The 13,452-nt window shown below is 28.7% G+C and overlaps 1 protein-coding gene across 1 annotated transcript; it reads right to left on the bottom strand.

Annotated features, from left to right (window-relative positions):
• Positions 1 to 781: 781 nt before the first annotated feature.
• LOC125065236 (leucine-rich melanocyte differentiation-associated protein-like) lies at positions 782 to 12,691 on the bottom strand. The gene is made up of 6 exons (XM_047672747.1): positions 12,506 to 12,691; positions 4,394 to 4,479; positions 3,555 to 3,696; positions 2,816 to 2,955; positions 2,524 to 2,729; positions 782 to 1,500 (listed from the first exon to the last, which is right to left on the bottom strand). The coding sequence occupies exons 1-6, from the start codon at positions 12,554 to 12,556 to the stop codon at positions 1,421 to 1,423; spliced, it is 705 nt and encodes a 234-aa protein (XP_047528703.1). The 5' UTR covers positions 12,557 to 12,691; the 3' UTR covers positions 782 to 1,420.
• Positions 12,692 to 13,452: the final 761 nt, after the last annotated feature.

Below are 13,452 nucleotides of genomic sequence, written 5' to 3'. Positions count from 1 at the left end.
CCCAAGGTTAAAAAAAATACCTAAAACTTACCATACACATTGTGTGTTATCATTTATTCGCCGGAAGTTTTGTGACAGCGCACCCTATGGAAGGTAATGTTCGGATTACGTCGTATTATTACTTTCTTGGAGTTTAAGAAAAAGAGAAGACGCTTCCTAAGAGAATTTCCTATTGACACAATATCCAAAAAGATTGTTTAAAAATTATAAAATGCCAATTGAACTTTTAACAAAATGTTGTTCGTGGAACCTGCTTTGGGGCATACAGTGATGAGTACGCACATTTCTCAAGTAAAGAGACAGACGGTTAAAAGGAAATAATATCGGTCTTGAATGAATCACATAACTGATTTATTTTAAAAGTTTATTTAAATTTTACAAACGATTTCAAGCGTCCTTTCGATTAGGTACACTACTTGCCGAGTGATCAACGTGGGCGTGGACTAAAATTCGCCGTGTGCGTGTGATGTGATGAAATTTGATGTCTGGGCACGTTTCCGTGAGTTTTAGCATTATATTGAAATCGGCACGAAATTTAAATAATAGTATTTCCAAAATAATAAGATTTATTTAAAACATATTACCATACTTATATAATTTTACGAATGATATTTATAAACGCGTCGAACGTTCGCTCCATGTATTTGTTATGTAATGACAAAAAATGGTACAAACTCCTCTTTTTAAGTCGGGATTAATATGTGATAATAAAACAAATGTTACAAATTGTGACACAACTTTAATATTATGTATCAATAATCACAGTTGTATAATGGCAGTTTTTGCTCAAGGCAAAAAAGTATGATTTTATAATAAAATTTATAAATTCTATATTTAAAATATATGTGCGCTTATAGCTAAAATACAAAAAAATCAAATTATAATTAGTTCATCAATAATATTACTAAATTACAGTGAAAAACGATATGGCATGTTCCAATAAAATAAAATATTTTAGTGCTGGCAACAAATGATTCATCAGTATTAAAGAATAACTATACATGCAATAATTATAACATTCACGTGATACCACACGCAGGTATATCCGTCAAGTATACAAATATAACGTGATTTCTACATTATAAATAATTTAGTATTGTATAATATTATTATACTATACTAAATTATATATATATTCATAATATATGTTTTAATTATTTGAAAAAGGATATTACCAAGGAAGCGGTGATTAAAGTTAAAATTCACATTCCGAGATTTATTTACCATAATAAGCAGGCAGTGTCGGGGAATAGAACCCTCCACAGACGAAGGGGAGACTTTAGCTCAGCAGTGCGACATAACCTCCTTACCATAATAGTTTTTCATATATTTGAAAAGTAAATATCTGGTACACTGTTGCGTGTGTAGCTATCAATATAATTATGCAAATAACTATCTACATCACCAACATCTTGACATCTCATAAATCACTATTGAGTATAAACCTGTTCCCCTCTGAATGTTTGCCCGTATATTTATAAAGGCATTTTCCGTAAGCACCTGAAAATAAAGAATAAATAAGAATAATGTACTATAATATCGTAAATGCGAAAGTAATTCTGTCTGTCAGTCTGTCTGTTGCTCTTTCCAAGCCACTGAACCGAATTTGATGAAATTTGGTATGAAGCAAGCTTGCACTCCAAGGAAGACATGGACTTTTTATGTCTAATACCAGTTGACCAACCCCTAAAAAGCGAGCGAAGACGCGGGCAACAACTAGTTATATTAATTATAAACAATTTTATTTAATTTCACGTTCTCAAGATTAAATTACAATTTAATTAAGCCAACAATGGAACGGATACCTGTTGACTTGACTTTGTTGACTTCCAGGCAGGATTTATTACCTACATACATACATATATAATTGTATTCAACTAACATGACTGTATTTTTAGATGTTTAAAAAGAGTAACTACTGATTTTCTTGCCAGTTGTTCTCGGTAGAATCTACATTCCGAACCGGTGGTAGCTTCACTTAATATAGTTTATTGAATTCAAAAGTGCTTGTAAAAGCTTACTTGAATAAAGTATATTTTGATTTGATTTCAGTTTCATCATGATAGAACCATTAATAAACAAAAGTATAATTTTTTTGTAAAGAATAAGCGTGTCATCTCATGTCAAATCAAATCCATAATATTTTTATTTGAGTAACATTTTAAAAAAAGAGCATTTTAGAATATTGACGATATTTTAAAACTCGCAAAGATATTTTAACAAAAAAACTCGCAAAGTTGGTCTTGCAATGAAAAGCAATGAGCTTAGTATCCCCATTTACTGTTCTTGATCAGTCCTGAGTTCGAAATTGAGCTTCAAGCATCCGTATCAGTCTCTATCCGTAAAGTGTTCTTTTAATGAGTAATAAAATTTCAATAAATTTCATATATTTTTTTAATTTGTTGGATGGTTAATAAAAACATAAGAACTGAAATGTTATAATGCGCAATATTAGCGTCTAATCTAAATACGAGTGTAGTCTAATAAAAATCAAAAAAATAATTTTGTATTCAATTATTTAACCTTTATGTTTGCCCAATGCGTTTAGGTCCACAGGTAAGGGTCTCAAAGTGGTGCCTGTAGGCAATACCACGGAGGAGTTTGTATCGCCGGTGGGTCTGCGCACGCGCATAAACTCGCCACGGGTGGCTGCTTCCTTACTTTCAGCCGTTGAAACTCGTTTTGAATCCAAAAACCGTAAATTTGGCAGTTTGTACAGTACAAAATATCTGAAATGATGGAAGCATTTTAAAAATTAAAAAAAATAAGTATATATATAGCAAAATGATAAATGAATCTAGTTCCTATGTCTCACCTGTATCTTTGGTAGTCAGCGTCGTCTTTATCATTATCAGAGAGCTGGTTCGGACATGCTTTATTACTTAAAAGACTCAGGTATGTCAGTGATGGGAAATTCTTACTTATTTCATTTATCAATCTATCTAAATCTGATATCTGAAAAATATAATTACAATCAAAGATAAATTAAAATAATTTAATATATTGCCTTACAATAATACGTGCGATTCAGCCTGCCCGCATTCTAACTCCCTTTTTAAAAACACATAAGAAAACATTTTTTGTTCCAATAAAATTATTAAAACAAAAATGCTTGATATATATTCAAAGAAAACTTAATCAACTTTTCTCTGTACTCTAAGAGTTGGCTGAAATTTGGACTCAACATTATATCTCAAGAAATCCGAGGTGAAAATACTTTCAATTTATTAAATAAGTGCACTAATTTAAATTGGAATTTGCATTACGCGCTAATCTGATAGTCTACAAGTCCTATTTGATTGATTATGATTACTTAAGATAGCCCATTTTTTAGGAAGCTCGAGCGGTAATCTTTCCCGTCAATCAATTTGACAAATTGTATGAACAAGCGTGTATAATGCAACTTTAACGCGGGTTTTTCCCGCGGGCCGCAGCCAATTTATTTACATACAAATTATTAGCAAATGTTAATATTTTGCGATTGGTAAGCAAGCCGCTTTGTTCTAAATTATAAGTCACTTTTACATGTAGTTTTAGTATAATTAGAGGATTACCTGATTCTTATTTATCGATAAAGTCCTCAATCTCGGTAAGTGTGGAAAATTAACAGTGTCGCCTAATTTATTGTTGTCTAATATTAATTCTTCCAATCCCTTGAAATTTTCCAGACCTTTTAAAGTTTCAATGTTATTGTAACTGAAAACAACATAGAAAATAGGACTATTTTCTTCAATAATATTTACTATATAATTTTAAATATGTCATTTAGTATATACTATGAATACAATTAGTATACAGTACGAGATTTATTATATATAAAGCTCTTAATAACATATACCTAATCTAAAAAATATCCAGTTTTTTTTTTTAAATGAGTTCGATTAGTCTCCTAGATGAGATGATTTGCGAAAATGAACATTGTCCAATTGCCCCTCGGAATATTACTATTGTATGTTTGAAGTATTGAGATCAACGTGGTATTTTTGAAAGTTTTATTTATTAAAAGAAGAATAGAAATTACTAATGAATGGTTTCATAAAAACGACGACGAGTATCATAATCTCGCTAATTAGCCAGATATTCGGTTCCAGACATCATAAAATTGTAAAAATATTCATAGTTACAACCAAAAAAAAAACATTGACGTAGGTTCGAAAGAGACTAGTCAATTCACTTATATTAATGTACAATGAGATATATATTGTTAGGTTTATGGGTATTATTCTGAATGTCTACAGGCTTTACTATTGATTTACAATTAGATATGATGATGATATGATGTTCATTACGTATATCTTCAAATGATACAAATGGTCTAAATTTGGTAATATCAACGTGTAATGTTCATAAAATAGACAATAAGCTACAAGTAGGTAGATAGTGATTTTTTTACCTTAGATCCAGGTAATTAACTTTAGTTCCATACATATTCCATAAAGATGGCGGTATCCTTTTACAGTCTTGGCCGCAATAGCTCAACTGAAACAAGGACGGTTATTTCAATAATGTTAAGCCTGAAATTTTTCGTCGAGTAGAAAGTATTGACCTTAACGTGGCTATTAAAATCTAGACGACTGTGTGTTGTATTTTAAGACGCAAGTCATGTAAAACAGCCTAATTTATAATAATTCTATCGAACGAATTTAAAATAGCGCGGTAGTTTATATTATGAATGTAATTAATGTAAATTATATTTTTTTTATTTGAATTTTTACTCTACAAGGCAAATAAACAAATTCATTTTATTGTAAATAAATTATCTTACAAGACCAAAACGCAACTGGTTTCGGCTTGCATTCGAAACCACTGAAGGTCTTTAAGATTAGTTTCAGTTTTTTTACTATGAATATGTAAATAAATAACGAACATATAATACCAGTTATAAAAAAATGTAATATTATTTAAATTTAATTAATTGACAACATTATTTTGTTAAATTCATTTACGTCTAGTCAAGTAGACTGCTACTAGTAAGTGTAGAGATCAAACAGAATATTACAAGTCAAGCGTATCGTGAAAATGTAAATCTTTAACCACAATTTGACATAATTGAAATAGCCTTCAAACTGTTGACTTTTCATTCGGCTATTCATAACTAATTGACTTTGTGGTGTTATTTTAAAATAATAATTGAAGTCTGTATATTGAAATAGTGGACTTAATTGGATATTACAATAATCCAATATTGTACATTCGTTAAGAAACGAAGGGTATATCTATTACAATAGATTGTATTGTTATAACTAAAATGCAATTGCTTTTGAAAAGAGGCCCTTTGTTGTCGGTATTGTATGTTTAATGGGTGCGCCGCGGTATATTAATACTCATAATGATATACTACATATATTATCAGGCCCGTCTTAACCAAAACAAAGAGGAAAAATCAGGGCGCTTCGCGTGGGACCAATGCGAGGTCGCCAGGACACTGTTTGCACCTGGGCGCTCGTTGTGGTTAAAACGGATCTATAATTTAGAACATTTGTTTTTTTAATGATAAAAAAATATTAATTAGTTAAATCTAATCATAAAATATTATAAACAAGTTAAATTCCAGAAACTCCATTTAAAACTGATCTTAACGAACCCTAATTTGAGATTGAACCGACTTGTTTATTTAGGTACATTTCATTTTGGTACTACGGCGGAACGTATTATGATATTATTTGTATTAAGTTATTAAGTAAGATTACTTGGTAGCTTAAAACTACTGCATTGTTGGTCTATTGAATAGACAATAGCTCGCAGATCCCTTAGGATCTGGAGATCAGTCTGTAAGTTGGAAGTGTATAGCTACAGCTCCTGATGGATAACCGATTTGGTAATGGAGATGTACGTATGTATGTATTTTATTTTTAATAAACTATGTTTAAAAGAGCCGAGATGGCCCAGTGGCTAGAACGCGTTCATTTTAACCGATGACCGATGATTGCGGGTTCAACCCAGGCAAGCGCCACTGAATTTTCATGAGCTTAATTTGTATTTATAATTCATCTTGTGCTCGGCGGTGGAAAACATCGTGAGGAAACCTGCATGTGTGGAAATTCTGCCAAATGTGTATCCTGAAAAACCTTCTCCTCAAAGGGACAGAAGGCCTTAGCACAGCAGTGGGAAATTTACAGGCTATTAATGTTATGTGTAATGTTTAATTAATAAGGTTTTATAAAAAAATTAACCAAATCATCTTTTTATATTTTATGATATCAGTCTTGAAATGTCACTTTGAAAGTAATATTTGTGGATCTTAATAAATTTTTGATAATTAACGGAATCCAAAATCTATAAGTACTTATATCCCATCTATATAATACATAGCAATATTATTATATATAAACAATTTAGAAAAATTAAATTGTTGTATATTAACAAGATATAAAGTACCTCATTAGACGCAGAAAGGAAGGTTTAAGTCGCTAGTATAACACAATACTTTTGCTAAAGTGCTCGCCCTTACTACGGTTTCAATTTACAATCTAAAATTGTTTTTTTCTCTTTGTTTCTTTATGTTCGCAGCACGGTATATCAATGACAAATGGATGCGTTAGGAATCATTTTAAATTAACTCAATGTAAACAGAAAATTAACCACCACCGCAATTCCTATAATAATCAATCAGATCAAATAAAACCATTTAACAACCTCTTTACTTATATGGTTTACCATAAAATTATGACTCAAACTAATTCTGATAATTAGGGTCTTGTTGAGCACTGGGCTCTGGGTCTTGGATATTAAGTATTTAACAACTTTATTTTAAAACATAAGTATATTATAATTTTAAAGAAATATAAATTTAATTCGAAGGCAAAGCGAATATAAATAATAATAAGTAACTACTTAAATAAATTTAAAAATGACTTATTCAATGAAAAATGACCTCTGTAAATTAGTCATCTAAAAGGAAATTGAGAACAAGAGTTTGTATGGAAGTTTTTAATTGTTTAAGTTAGAAATATGGTAATTAGTTATTAAGCTTCTGTTTATAAATAAAAAGAAATGGTTTTTGTATCTTTTTATTTAGAATTTTTATTAAAATTTTGTGGTAATTTCCTAACATAAATATAATGTATGTATAACACTGCAAATCTGGACTTTTATTACTTGTTGCAGGTTATACACTGACAGGTTGTTGTGTGCCGTGACCGAGGTAAAATGAGCGTATGGGTATTGTAGATTATCAAAAGAGGGGTTCTGAGTTTAGTATAGTATATTAGTAATAAATATAAATAATAATAATAAGGCAAGCAAGTTTTCTAAATATAACATTTTGGTAATTATTTTATAAAAACCGATAACTTTCAATTGTTTCATTAGTATTGAGCTCATTTAAAACAGCCAGTAGGTATTAAAATATGACGCAAATTAATTAATGTGTGTTCCTTAATCACGCGGTCAAGATCGTTGTACAGAATGTGCATTATGAAAATACAAATGTTGAAATCAACTAAGAATAGTAGATAAACAGTTATGCTATTTTCGAATTATTTTCGTTAAATTTTAACTTTTAAAATAGACGGAATTGCAATTTATATGGAAAATATGAAATGTGAATAGGAATAAAAATCCATAAAAAAATTCTAATAATAAACTTTGATAACAAAAACAAATTAAGAATTATTTTTTAAATGATCACAAACATGTTCCATTATGTAGCCATTCATCCCCAAATTCATCACTGCCTACGACCGCTTCTCACTGCCTATGGTCGCTTGTAATGTATAATATTTAACAATTAACGTTTGATATTTTCATTCGTCAAACAAAGATCTTATACAAATAAAAAAATAAGAGTGAAATGTAAGAATGAAGAGAATGAAAGTAATAATTATAAAATTTATAAAATATGTACATGTGTGAAAATGGCGTATCATTATAAATCGGTAATCAATATTTTACGAGTGTGACACGAAGTGAATTCTTACAGAATCGCACTGCTGGCATTCTAGCGGAGCTTCGTGAGTAGAGCGAGTATGGTATCTGATTTTGTTAAAATTAATGTCACCAACATGGTCGATTCTACTACTATTTCATTATATATTTTATAACTTACGATTAAACTAATTAATTTAACATTTTTGTTTATAATATTTATTATCTGCCATTTTTTGTAATTTATGCATTATGCAGAATGGGAAAATCCGGAGGTTTTTTAATTTCCCTTTCGTGTCTCTGATTATTCCAAGACAAAAGTGTCCCTTGAATTTGTTGAAACAACCATGATGTACCATTTAGTCAACTAAGTAAAATTTAAATTATTTTGGTGTCCTGTTAGATATGTAATTTTAATCAAAAATATAATATGATAAATTATTTGTAGAGAAATAAAAAATAAAAATAACATACGAGATGTCAATTTAGTGACGGTAAACATATCTTTTACCGCTTTTTTTCGTAAGGTTTTAAGATTTGTCTTATGCCTAAAAGGAATGGCTATATGTTATCAAATTTTAATAGACGTGCGTTCATGTTCAGAATTACTTTTGTAGCTACAATTGCACTAGACATAAAAGGAAGGTAATTTGAGAAAATCTGTCGTTTGCGGGCTTCATAAAAGTTAACTATACTGTCTCAAGTTTTTATATCGCGTTTAACGTTATCGTAGCCGTATTCTTTAGCTATTTTTGGAGGGATCTAAATAATATGTCACTTATTTTTTTATTTATGCTCAGAATATTAAACAGATAGATAGATTCGTTATGAAGAAAGTTGTAAATTCGGTATTTTTTTGTTTGAGGAGTTGATGAGTATTTCAGTATATCTCGAACTTATTATGATCAAGACCATACTAAAATCCAACAAACACCAAGGCTACATTATTATAGGAGGCGTAGTTATAAAATGTTGAAAAATTTTTTTATTAAGTAATTTGTTCACGTTGCCTTGAATTGATTCATTATCTCCTGAATAGGGGGAAAAATTGGCAGACACTTTGCTGAAATGCTCAGTCATTTCGAGCTATATATTTTACTTTAATTCATTTACTTAAGTGCATTACTCGCGATGAAATAATATAATATTGTAGAATCTTAAAGTATCACAAACGATGAAGGTATGAAAATAGATAACACCTTTATCACTTTCTTGATTGTACATATATTTTTAGAACAGATTTTGTAGCTATGTTTAGTATAATTTTAATATATATATATATATATATATATATATATATATATATATATATATATATATATATATATAGTATGTTTAGTATGTTAAGTATAATTTTAATATATATATATATATATATATATATATATATATATATATATATATATATATATATATATATATATTGATCCAATTGATGAGATTACGGTTAGATAAAATTGTGGTTTATGTTCGAAGTTATAGAATTATTTTATCTGTTTTACGGTAATACTGAGTTGAATATTGTTTAAAAAATAATTGCAAATATTAAATGAACAGATATTTGAAATATTTTAAAAATAATGCGTACGTTTTTTGTCAAAACAAATCAGAAAAATTTAAAGCGAAATTTTTGAAATAAGTGTTTTTAATTTTAATAACAATGAACTATAATTATTATCATTAGGCACAGTTATGTCAAAATAATTACCATCACCTACATACATATATTAACGACATAATAATTATAATTAATTATTAAGAAATCAAAATACCGAAGTAATGGTATCTCGTAGTTAATCATATTTTAAAGTGCAATACCATTATTTAGAAGTGCGCATTTTTTATTAATTTGTTTTAGTAAGGCAGACGAGCAAACTGGTTACTTGATGGTAGGTGGTCCACCTTGGGATGGTGGAAGTATAAACCGGTCTTCGTAATGTCAACCATGCTAGTATTTATACTGAGTTATTCATTCTAAAAACCGGAAATACAATGCAAAGTAAATTATTAAGATTAAGCGTTTCGTATTCGTGTAAGTTGGTGGTAGCTCTTACTTTTTGTTTAAAGATGATTTAAAAAAAATGCAAACGAACAATATAATTAGATCAAATGACACAACAGATGATAACACTAATGTAATAGTACCCATAATCTTAAATGCAAACAAAAGCTTCCACGTAAAATACACTAGGAAGAAAAAGCCGGAATGTTTATTAAACGATTAGGAGGCGAGTGGCAATATAATTAAACTTTTTTGTAGTAATCTTGAGTGGAATATTTTAAATCACTGTTCTTATAAGTCGAAAATAGTTCACATCCCTGTAACGAAAACTTATCTCGATAACCAATCTGAATGTAATTAAATATTGTAATACCTGTCTGGTATCGAAATATTTTACGATGTGGATTGTGCTCTAAGAAAAAAATTCCTCACTTAACGCGACAAGCTTTTATATCATATAAATTGTGTCAAATGTGAAATTCCGTTATAAGTTAACAGTAAAAGTTTTAGCGTAGAAATTTATTCATTTTTTTTAGCGCATTTAAATAAAAGCTTGTTTTTAAAAACGGTTTTTTACTTTAAATTTATTAAATAAATAAATAACCACCGGGCTAGACAGGCAGACAAAAACATGATGCATGATCATCATATATACGGTAGCTACTTGAAAACGCAATCACAATTCAAACTGAAACATTGATAACTCAATCTCTATTATGTTGTTTAATAAATATGACTAACTGGGTTCGATTATCTATAAAATATACCCATTGGTTAGATATACTCTTATCTTATTTGTTTTCAATTATTGATACACTTTGACATAGTAAATTTAATATTGAACTCCAGATCATATAAGAGTTTATAAACATTATGTATATAGATAGCAGTTCAATACATTTATATCTTCTTATTTATGATACAATTTCTTTGATGGATAATAATGAACTTTAATTTTATCAATAGTGAATAGTGATAATATAATTTTAATGTTTTTATACACATACATATTATTATTATATAAAAATAGTTGTACTAAACATAGTTAAAGCCAGATAGCCAAGTGCATGAGTATCCTGATAAGATGATAATTAATAGTCCATATACATGTACCAATATGCAACATATGTACATTGCACCTAAAAGATTAATGAAAGAAAGATGCAGATTTATATAATATATTACGATTTTTTCATTTATAAAGTCACAAAGTACAAACTGTTTGTGTATTGATCTGCCCACACTATCACCTACATACACTTAAAATTGACAATATATTGACTAAAATAAAAAGTCGCTGTTGAATGCTATACCACCTTATCAAAAACATTGCTTACTACGATATAATGCATTAAGCAACCAGATTTGACTGATGTTTCCAGAAAATTATATCTTTAGAATGACTAGCTAATTTCATAAATTAATATATTTTTCCTATTAATACCTATCGATTTATATGTGCCTACAAATTCAATAACACAACTTCACAAAACAATATTTTGTTTCTCGAAAACATCAATGGTTGTTACAATTACCATTTTTTACGGCTAAATGTGTGTAGTCATTTCTATGTAGTTATAATAGATTTTGTGTGTATTATAACACATTGATAGATTGTTACAAATTTACATATTTTAATATCACATGGAATAGCTGAGGTGTGGGAAATGTGCCTTTTATTAGAATACAGTGTTTGAATCCATTAGTTCCATTTGTTATAACATTTAGCATTACCATTAGCATTAGCATTAGCAGCCTGTAAATTTTCCCACTGCTGGGCTAAAGGCCTCCTCTCCCTTTGAGGAGAAGGTTTGGAGCATATTCCACCACGCTGCTCCAATGCGGGTTGGCGGAATACACATGTTCAGCAATTAAATAAACAATATGAGGAAAACTACAATGGTAAGGTGATATATTTTCTCATGGTTGGATATCTACTTTAAATAGATTGGTGGATTTCAATCATGGTGGATTGAAGCTCCATACATTATCCTTAACATACAAGATGCAGTTTTGTCCTGGGGGGTTATTAATACTACAGAAAAAGTACTGTTGATCAATGGACTAGCTTAAAATGTTCATATGCACATAAAGCCATCAGATAGTAATTAAATACAAAACAAATATACAAATTATATATTGTTGTATAGATGGAGATTTTTTTTAATTTTATACTGACTTCAAGGTTATTAATATATGTAGTTATGTTAGTAAATAAAAGTTTGGTGTGAGAAGAATTAAATAAAGTATAGTAATCAAAACAGTGATAATAAAAGTACATGAGACAAACACATATCATTTTAATAGATTGTAAGATGAAATACATTTAAATGCAATTAATTTATATTTATTTAAATAAATAATTAATTACTACTGATTCCAGGATCTATGTACTTTTTATTTCATTTTGCTCTTTTTTTTACTTTATTGCTAAAATATTAATTTCCTAACGAAATAAAATGTAAGATTTATTTTAAACAGTAGAAATTGAACTTCACAATATGTTATTTGAAAAGTACAGTGGTGAAAACGAGAAAAGAAAAAGTTAATCGAATTTCGTCCACGACGAGTAAGAAGTACATGCTATTAAAATATATTATATGCATTTGGAATAAATAAATTATTTTCTTAACTTACTCGATTTTTATCGAAGGACAATGCAAAGGCATTAATGTGTGAGGGTTCCATTTTCGATGCAAACTTTTATAAAAACATTTAAATGCAAATAAAAGTAATAAACAATATTTTTTAAACAAATAAAACTTTAAGCTGATATCACTCAAATGTCACAACATTTCGATTTTCGAAATTCAAGCAAAACAAGTTATTAGTTGACAGTTGTCATTATTGTATATCTAGATAAACAAGAAAATTGTAACAATAGAACACCGATATGTCAAAATAGCGATGTATCGATTTTTAAAATATTTTTGATCGACTCTTTAATATCAAAAGTTAAAAGATTGAAAATACAATTCATGTACTATTTATGTAATACGGTAAATGGTTTGTGCTTTCTTTTAATAAAGTTTATATATCTTTGTCGTAGTTACATAATTGAAAATCATGTAAATATTATTGTTTAAATATGCCATAATAATTACATATTTCATTATAATAATTTTTAGTGTTTCCTAAATTATTTAACTCATCATGTAGCATTTCAATGTAATTTTTTCTTATTATTGATAGTGGGATTTTGAGAATAATCGATACTATACATGCTGTTTATTTTCAGCAGATTAGAAAATAATTCAATTCCAAAGGGGATTAACCTCAAAAAGCCAGCTGGCGTAGCCGCTTATGTTAGAACCATGGAAATCGGTAAAGCTTTTGTTAAGTTTCCGTTAGAATATACTAGCCAGTATTTAATAAATTTTCATTTATATTTGATGTACATGTAATTAAGAGCTAGTGAAAAGAAATAAAAAAAGCAAAATCCACATTACATACACAGGTGTATTCTACTATTGATTCTAAATTTAATATCTAGAATAAAAAAAAATACTCTCCGGCAATGTCGAGACAACGTTAATATATAATATTTTACTGTTGGTCTATAATGGATGTGGTGGTGATCGTAA

The sequence above is a fragment of the Vanessa atalanta genome, chromosome 7 (genome assembly GCF_905147765.1).
Source record: "Vanessa atalanta chromosome 7, ilVanAtal1.2, whole genome shotgun sequence".
Lineage (NCBI taxonomy): Eukaryota > Metazoa > Arthropoda > Insecta > Lepidoptera > Nymphalidae > Vanessa > Vanessa atalanta.
Note: the sequence above shows the minus strand (reverse complement) of the source record. Positions and strands in the feature narration are given on the sequence as shown.